Source organism: Nicotiana sylvestris, chromosome 8 (assembly GCF_000393655.2).
Source record: "Nicotiana sylvestris chromosome 8, ASM39365v2, whole genome shotgun sequence".
Taxonomy (NCBI): Eukaryota; Viridiplantae; Streptophyta; class Magnoliopsida; order Solanales; family Solanaceae; genus Nicotiana; species Nicotiana sylvestris.
The window spans coordinates 40,592,919-40,602,614 of NC_091064.1; the positions used below are offsets into that span (position 1 = coordinate 40,592,919).

The 9,696-nt window shown below is 34.8% G+C and overlaps 1 protein-coding gene across 1 annotated transcript; it reads right to left on the reverse strand.

Annotated features, from left to right (window-relative positions):
- Positions 1-5,825: 5,825 nt before the first annotated feature.
- Positions 5,826-6,314, reverse strand: LOC104212599 (NAC domain-containing protein 83-like). Its single transcript, XM_070152809.1, has one exon. It carries the CDS (start codon positions 6,312-6,314, stop codon positions 5,826-5,828), a length of 489 nt encoding a protein of 162 aa, XP_070008910.1.
- Positions 6,315-9,696: the final 3,382 nt, after the last annotated feature.

Here is a 9,696-nt window from a genome sequence, read left to right on the forward strand (position 1 = left end):
TGGAAAAGTTTTAAAAAGAGGGTGAATGGGAAATGGAGGGAAAATAAAAATTTTGAGTAAAATTTTAAGTTTCCCTCTCTTGAAACATTGTCTCATATTGGAAGAGGAAAAGGATTTTGGTGGGTATATATACAATTGCTCTTCTTGTAGCTCTTAAAGAGTTAAGAAGAAGGCAAGCCTCGCGCCGTCGTCACTCGCTCGCTCGGCTCGGCTTCGGCTTCGAATTTGGATTTGGATTTGGTCAAATGATCGATTGATTGATTAATTTTTTGGACCAAATTTATTTGTTAATCGTAAATATTAACGTAATATTATCCGTGTTTGTAATGGATATGTTCCAATCCGTGGATTTGTTCCAGCAGGCTAATGCATCTCCCACCATTGCCAAATGCTTGCTCCATAATAGCAAGTGATTGCTCCATTAGTTAGCAGCTTGGTGCTCCGTCCAATATGGCCAAGTGCTCCACTAAATGAGTGGCAGCAGGTCCGTGTTTAGCACCTAACTGCACTATAAATAGATGGTGCAAGCAGCTTGTTGAAGATACACAGAAAGAAATCATTCATCTTCAGTTTACACTGCTATTGATATCCTCTTCAGAAAGAACTCAACGTTGGCTATACATTGCATTCCTTCCTCTCAGAAATTCCATTCGACTTATGAGTTCTCTTCCTTCGTTGTGCATTGTTTTAAACTACAAACAAAGCAACCATAAGTGTGATTTGCTGCTGAACTTTGTGTTCGCTGAAACAGTGGGGTTTGAAGTACCGCTACACCAGTATGTAATTTGTTCTATCCTGGGAGGAAATAATCCATAACCTTGGGTACTAGGAGGGGATTAAATTTCTTAAGGAAATACTGTGAATTCAGTGGGCTCGAATTAATTACTGTTTCATTTATATTTACGTTTATACGCTAACGCTCTTTTCTCCAAAATTATTATTTACAAATACAGCAAGTAAGAAGATATCACAACCAACATTTTCTCCTCCACTTTAAACCGTTAAGATTTCCACATCTCTTTTCTGAGTTTAAATGTTTCAGGTTGTATGTTATTCTCTTTCAGTAACCTATCTTAGGTCCCTATAGAAAAGAAACACAACATGAATCTGCTTTCAAATTTAATGCTAGAAGTTGGAGAAAATTGTCTAATAAGTAAGGATGTAGAGATTGGGATTGGGGGTGGGAAAGATAGAGAGAAGTAATATTTCCTCAAGCTACTTTGGAGGAAATATGATTTTATAAAATTGTTGCTGAGAAGAAGAGTATTAGCATAGAGTCAAAGAAGCTGAAATAACATATACAGCGACCAGCGAAGCAACTTAAGGTAAAATAGAGTGCACAAATGAAGTGTACCAGAAAAAAACATTCCATAAGTTAGCCATTTAGCCCACAAGACATACAAAAATGACTAACTGTCGAATTTGATGTTGTTAACAGAGAGTGAACTTGAGGAAATATTACTTTCAGATGCCAAAAAATGCATAGCTCAACATCAATGGTCTGTGCATTCTGTTTTCACTTCTTAAGACTCATCATCAAGCCTCCTACACTCATTGCTACAAATGAAAGTTTTTGTTAAGGTACTAAATTAATCCGACTTCTCTTAATTGCTGTTGTTGTCTTACTTTTAGCAGATTGATATTACATATCATACAAAGAGTGATCCTATACCAACAGCCCAAAAATAGTGAAACAACAAAATTCTATAAACAGGAAAACACAAAACAGTGTTGCGGAAGCCAAATGTATATAGTGTGAATGAGTCACAATTACTATACCAAAAATTATGGCAGCCACTAAATAATAAATAAGACAATAATACAACAATAAAAGGAACACCAGAATTTACGAGGTTCGGTCAATTTTGCCTACTTCCTCGGACACAACCAATATTTTATTTCACTCCAAAAATACAAGTGAAATAATACTAAAGAGAGAAGATACAAATGCCTTAAGAAGATGAAAAGGCAAATGAGAGGTATGTTTAAATCCTAAACATTAGGCCTCCTTTTATAGGAAAAAATTCCCAACCAATTTGGTCCTCCACCGATGTGGGAGTTTTGGCATACAACAAATCTCCACCTTGGCAAAATTCCGCATCTTCAATTTTTCCTCAATAACAAATTTTGGTTGTGTCTTCATCTTCAATTTTTAGTGTTCAACAATATTGATTAAATCCAAACAATGTTGAAACTTGACTGTAGTCACCACTTTTATCAGCATATCAGCAGGATTCTCCGTAGTATGAATTTTCTTCACCATGACTCCACCTTCTTCTATGATTTCTCGTACGAAATGATACCGAACATCAATGTGCTTCGTCCTTGCATGATAAACTTGGTTCTTCGCTAATTGAATAGCACTTTGACTATCACAAAAAATTGTGATACTTTTTTGTCCAATATCAAGCTCCTTTAGCAACCCCTGAAGCCAAATTGCCTCCTTCACAGCCTCTGTAATAGCCATGTACTCTGCCTCTGTTGTAGACAAAGCAACTGTTGACTGCAAAGTAGACTTCCAACTAACCGGTGCCTTTGCAAAAGTAAATACATAACCAGTAGTTGATCTTCGTTTGTCCAGATCACCCGCAAAATCTGAGTCACAATATCCAACTACAGACTGATTGCCTCCTCCTCAAAAACTAACCCAACATCTACAGTATTATAAATATACCGTAGAATCAACTTCACGACTTGCCAATGCTCCTTTCCTGGATTATGCATATATCTGCTAATAACTCCAATAGTTTGTGAAATATCAGGTCTCGTACAGACCATTGCATACATCAAGCTACCAACAGCATTTGTGCATGGTACCTTTGACATATACTCTCATTCAGCTTCATCTTTTGGCGACATAGTAGTACTTAGCTTAAAATGGGGAGCAAGTGGAGTACTAACTGGCTTAGTCTTTTCATCTATGCCAAAACTTTGTAGTACTCTTTTTAAATATTTTTTCTGAGATAAACAGAGTTTCTTTGAACGTCTATCTCTTATTATCTCCATGCCAAGAATTTTTTTTGCCTCACCCAGATCCTTCATCTCGAACTCCTTCTTCAGTTGAATCTTCAACTTATCAATTTCTTCCGAATTCTTGGAAGCTATCAACATATCATTAACATATAAGAGAAGATATATAAAAGAACCATCTTTAAGCTTGCGCAAATACACACATTGATCGTACTTGCTTCTCTTATACCCTTGCTGCAATATAAACTTGTCAAATCGTTTGTACCATTGTCTAGAAGATTGTTTCAATCCGTACAACGATTTTTCAAGTTTACACACCATATTTTCCTTTCCAGCAACTTTGAATCCTTCTGGCTGAGCCATGTAGATTTCCTCCTCCAAGTTTCAATGTAAAAACACAGTTTTTACATCCATCTGAACTAGTTCCAAATCCAACTGTGCTACCAAAGCCAACATAATTCTAATGGAGGAATATTTTATAACTGGAGAAAACACTTCATTGTAATCAATTCCCTCCTTTTGAGCATATCCTTTGGCCACCAATCTTGCTTTGTAGCGAACATCTTCTTGGTTAGGAAATCCTTCTTTCTTTGCAAATACCCATTTGCACCCAATTGCTTTCTTTCCCTTCGGGAGATTGGCCAATCTCCATGTATGATTCTGATGAAGGGACTGTATTTCATCATTCATGGCAATCCTCCACTTATCTTCTTCTGAACTTTGGACTGCGTCTTTATAAGTGGTAGGAACATCATCAGCTACAATTGAGGTTGCACAAGCAACCGTCTCTATGAGACAAACATATTTTGTTATTGTCCTTTTTGACCTTCTAGTTGCTATTGATTCAAGTTGTTGTTGAGGTTCTTGAGTTGGAATCTCCCTCTCTACTGGCTCTTCTTCCAAAGGATAATCTTCATTTGTTTCCTCCTTTACTTCTTGTGTAGGAAAAATAAATTTTCCCTCAAACTCCACCTGCTTAGAAGCACCCTCATTTTGTTTGGTATCTTCTGTTACCTTATTTACCATAGCAGATTCATCAAAGGTAACATCCCTGCTGAATATTACTTTCTTTGTCATAGGACACCATAACCAGTATCCTTTAGCTCCAGAAGTAATCCCCATAAAAATAGCCTTCTTTGCCTTTGGATTCAATTTTGACTCTGTCACATGATAATATGCAGTTGAGCCAAACACGTGCAAAGAGTCATAATCTACAGCAAGCTTTCCATACCATTTTCAAATGGTATCTTGTCGTTAATAGCAGCAAATGGTAGACGATTAATGAGGTGACATGCATATGTAATTGCCTCAGCCCAAAATTCTTTGCCCAAGCCAGCATTGGACAACATGCACCGTACCTTCTCCAGCAAGGTCCGGTTCATACGTTCTGCCACTCCATTCTGTTGTGGTGTATGTCTGACAGTGAAGTGTCGGACGATGCCATCATTTTCACATACCTTATTGAAATGATCATTTTTGTATTCACCTCCATTGTCTGTGCGAATACACTTGATCCTCCTGCCTGTTTGATTCTCCACCATCGTTTTCCATTTGAGAAAAATTCTCAACACTTCATCTTTCTTCTTCATTGTATATACCCACACTCTTCAGGAAAACTCATCAACAAAGGTTATAAAATAGTGTTTCCCACCTAATGAAGGTGTTTTGGAAGGACCCCAAACATCAGAGTGTAGATAATCCAAAATGCCTTTAGTATTATGGATTGTTGTACCAAATTTAACTCTTGTCTGTTTTCCTTTGACACAATGCTCACAAAACTCCAAGTTGCAAGTCTTTACTCCTTTTAACAATCCTTGATACCAATTGTTGCAGAAGCTAAATGTATATAGTGTGAATGAGTCACAACTACTATACCAAAGATTATGGCAGCCACTAAATAATAAATAAGACAATAATACAACAATAAAAGGAACACCAGAATTTACGAGGTTCGGCCAATTTTGCCTACTTCCTCGGACACAACCAATATTTTATTTCACTCAAAAAATACAAGTGAAATAATACTAAATAGAGAAGATACAAATGTCTTGAGAAGATGAGAAGACAAATGAGATGTGTGTTTAAATCCTAAACATTATGCCTCTTTTTATAGGGAAAATTCCCAACCAATTTGATCCTCCACCGATGTGGGAGTTTTGGCATTCAACAAACAGAACATTAAGAGAAAATGTCAAATAGATCAAAGAAATTGGATATCAACAAATGAGCAAAAGCAAAATAAAAAAGAGCATCTTTTATAATTGAACTTTTCATTATAAACAATAAGAATGAACTCTAAGAGTCACCGAGACCTTGAGAAAACGACAACATCATCTACATTGCACAAAATCGTTGATGAAAAAATATGTTGGTTGTTATCGTAACACCAACATAATCTAAACATCCAATAAGTCAATGTCAGAATCCCTAAGATTTCACAGATATCCTAATCTTTAAAAAAAAAGTTATCTTGGATTTCAAAGAAACTCAAAAACAAAAAATACCCTTTTCAAAAATCTACCAAGTTTCAATTTTCCAGAATTAGTAAAGCAAGTCATTCTGCACTAAACCATGATCCCCAAAATCCAATATAGATTTCCAATCAAATTCTCCTTCATCACCTTCCTGATAATAGCATTCTTGATTTTCTACGTTCAGCATTCCAAAGAATTCATCAGAATCAGTCTGATTAGCAAGAACCAACATTCAATCATTTGGTTCTAATTGTTCCACTGAAAAAACATTAGAGGAAGTGCTCTCCAACATCACAGGACTGTTCTCAGACAAAATCATAGTACTCTGTTCTTCGGGTGATGTTTGGAGATGAACCACACGATCAATGAACCTCTTATATTCTACAATAGTAGCACTACTGTTTCCTCAACTTCTGATCTGGGGTTCTTCTTAACCGCACAGATTACAAACTCTTTTGCTTCGTTAGATTTCAACTGCTGAAGAAGAGAGTCAGCCAAGAAATACTCCATCATCAACCAACGGCCATTCAAAGAGGAGTCCTTCTTGTTCTTGTAACTCAAGCTTCTTTTATACCCAATAATGAGACTGCCATCCTCATCAAGAATTTCCTTGCCTTTATTCCGCTGTGTCCAACTCCCATTACCCGTAATTCTGCTGAATCTGGCATCAGTGGACTTCTTCTTCAGTTGGGTAAGGAAGTAATGGGTTTTCTTGGAATTTATCTCTCCAATTAATTGACATGACTCTTTGCTGTAAACATCTGCAAAGACAATGAGACCTTCAGTTAGTAAGCATTTTCCAGCCACAAATTTCAACAACTGCATTATCAAATCAGTGTCAGAGGGACGAAATTGAGCATTCTTCTCCATGCTTCAGTTCTTTCTTGAAGCCTTGAAGAACCAAGACAGAAAACGCTTTCTTGAATCGTGAATGACAGAAAACTAGGAAGAACAAACAAAGAGCGTATTCACGAGGCCAAGGTTGAACTACTAATATATAGACACTCTTTTGGAAAGCATGACACGCCAAGGTTGAACTACTAATATGTAAGACACACTTTTGGAAAGTATGACACGCCAAAAACAGCTGTGACTAATAACGTTTTTTTTTTTTGTTGCAGGGAAAGGACCAAAAATACCCTTAGAATGGACAAATCTAGTTTTGCTTCAATTCTATATTTATATTAAATTTTTTATTAAATATATATAAATATTTAATTATGAATTTGATAACTTAAACAAACTAAGAGAGTATAACTTAAGTAATAGTATGTGTTACATGTTAATTATTATTTAGAGTATTTCCTTGGCCCATTAAAAATTAATAAGAGGTTACTTTGATTTTTGTATTATGATCTCATTAACATTGTATTTGATGTAATTCTTTCAAAAATACGCAAGTAAAGTATAGTTCTGGTAGTACGTAACTGCACGTGTAGATGAGTTATAGAATAAGAGAGTTCCATCCAATTAATTCATTTTCTTTTGTAATTGGAATTAACAAGGATTAAACATATTTTTTACTTTAAAAATATTCCAAAAAATAAAAATGTGACGGAAATAAACATGATAGCTATTTTTACCCTCTATAATTGAAAAGGTTAAAGTTGTTCAATCCCTTAATAAGCAAATGCATGTGTGAGATTTTATTTATGCGCTAGTTTCGAGCACATTATCATAGAAGCGAAACTTAAAAAGGAAAGGGACCAAATATACCCCTCTATTTTTTAAATGTTGTCTACATTTAACCTTCATTATATTATTGGGCCAAATTTACCGAGGATCATAAATTTGTTTCCTCGATAAGATTACCAATGATGAAAGAAATAAGAAAATAGAACAAAATCAGTTGTAATATAGGGTGTGTTTGGTATGAAGGAAAATATTTTCCGAAAAATGTTTTCCAATTTTTCTATGTTTTGTTGGCCTAAATGTTTTGGAACGGAAAATGTTTTCCAATTTTTTCATGTTTTGCTGACCTAAATGTTTTGGAAAATATTATCGACATGAACATATTTTCCTCCAGTTGGAGGAAAATATTTTTCCTATTAAAAAAAGAAAAAATATTTTCCAAAACTCCTTCTCAACCTTCCCCATCCCTACCAACCCCCACCAATCCACCCCCACACCCCACCCCCACCCCACCCCACCCTACCCCACCCCACCCACCCCCACCCCATCTCACCCTAAATAAAAATATTATTAATAATACTTTCTTCATGTTGTAGATAGGTTTTTCTTTTAATTTTAACAAATGAGTGTTTTTTTATGATATAAAAAAGTATTTTTTTCATTTTAACAAAAAAATACTTTCTTTTTATGTAGAAAAAGTATTTTTTTTATTTCACAAAAAAAAATATTTTCTTTTCATGATGTAATTTTTTTTTTCATTTCAACCAAATGAGTATTTTCTTTTATTTCAATAAAATGAGTACTTTATTTTCATGTTGTAGAAAGAATACTTTCTTTTTCAACCAATAAAAGAGTATTTTCTTTTTAGTTATGGAGCACAAATTTCAACATTATTTTTGCGTAAAAAAGTAAAGCAGCACATTAGTTTCTTTGAATTTGTGTGAATTTTTAGAGAGTTGGGGGAAGGGGGAGGGGGGTTGAGGAGAGTAGCATAAAAAAATATTTTCCTAAAAAAAATATCTACTCTCTAACCAAACACTAAAAAATATTTTCAATCGCCAACCAAATAAGGAAAAATAAGTAGTAAAATCACTCATTTTCCATGAAAATATTTTCCTTCATACCAAACACACCCATAGTATGAAGAGTTAATTTAATTAATTCGCAAACTTGAACAAATAAGAATAAAATAGTATAAACCAAATTTATCCAAACTAAGTCATCATTAATCATTATTTTTTTAGTAACTAAAACCTCTCTACAAGGGTAACATTGTAGCCATTGAGGAAAATTAATTGAGAAGACGTAAGATTCAATTCTTCAATTTGTGTTATTTCACAAATTTTTGAGAATTTTAATAAAAGTATAGCTAATTCTATTTTTGTCGTTTTCAAATAAATTGACAATATTTTTCAGAAAAGCTCTTACTTCTTCAAGAGTGATGTTTTTCCTGAAACAAAAAAGAAAGTATAATAATTTATGAAATTGGATTGATAAAATTATAATACTGGAACAAAAATTTAAGGCAAATATATTTGAATGATGATTGAGGACTCTATGAGACATAATTTCTTTTTTTGGTAAAATGACCTCCGAACCACCTAAACTTGTACCCAATTTTCATCCCGATAAAAAAACTCCGAATTTTCCATTTAAACACTTCTACAGTTCTACTAAATGCCTACTAATAAAAACTCCTTGAGCGTGTTCTTCAATCGCTGAGATATTACGACACGTCACAGCTTAACCTATTATTTTTTAACATTTGTATTTTGTAGACCCCATTAACTAATTAGTAATTAAAATTTTAAAACCAATTCCCCTTCTTCTTCTTCTAAACATGGCAGCCACACAAAGCAGCCGCCACAGGTGGAATTGAAGATAGTTGCTTTATGACATCTAATTTTTTTTCCTTTCTCTTCCTTTATACGATAGCTCCACTAGGACCGTGAAAGAGTTGATGGGAGTTGCTGGTGTCACTAATCCGGCGACCTGTCATCTAGAGAGATTCGGAACTCCTTGAAATTAAATTTGCCGTCGTCTGAACTTTTTCCGACAGCAACGAGCTTGCCGGAGTAGTTTTGGGGTCTTACGATGGTTTGAAGAGTACCCATTTCGTCTGTAAAAAGAAAAAAAGGGTTCCCATAAATTTCTGGAATGGTTTTGTAGCCATGAAAGCTTGAACGAAGTGATGGAATATATACCACAGCGGAAGCAATAACAGAATCTTATTCACGTGTAATCTAAACAACTAGCATGTATGGAGATTTTAGGATTACCTCTTGAAGCGTAAACACAACAAATCTAGGTCGTTCTCCAGTTCCTCAGTTGAAAACACACTAGCAGATTTCCACAGTCTTCTACTGTGTTACCCAAACAATAACCAAAAAAAAAGAATTTTGGGTGGGCAAAATTCTAGTAGAAACCGCAGTCAGAATCATGTCAAAAACGTCCAGCCCTTATATCCATATATATAGCTGCGTTTTTTAGGTCAAAACCGTTTTCAAAACCTGTTAGGTTTTCTTCTCCCACTAAGGGACGGTTTCCACATTTTCTTTCCCACTAAGTAACAGTTTCCACTATTTTCTATTATTTAGGCACAGTAGGGACCACAGAATTT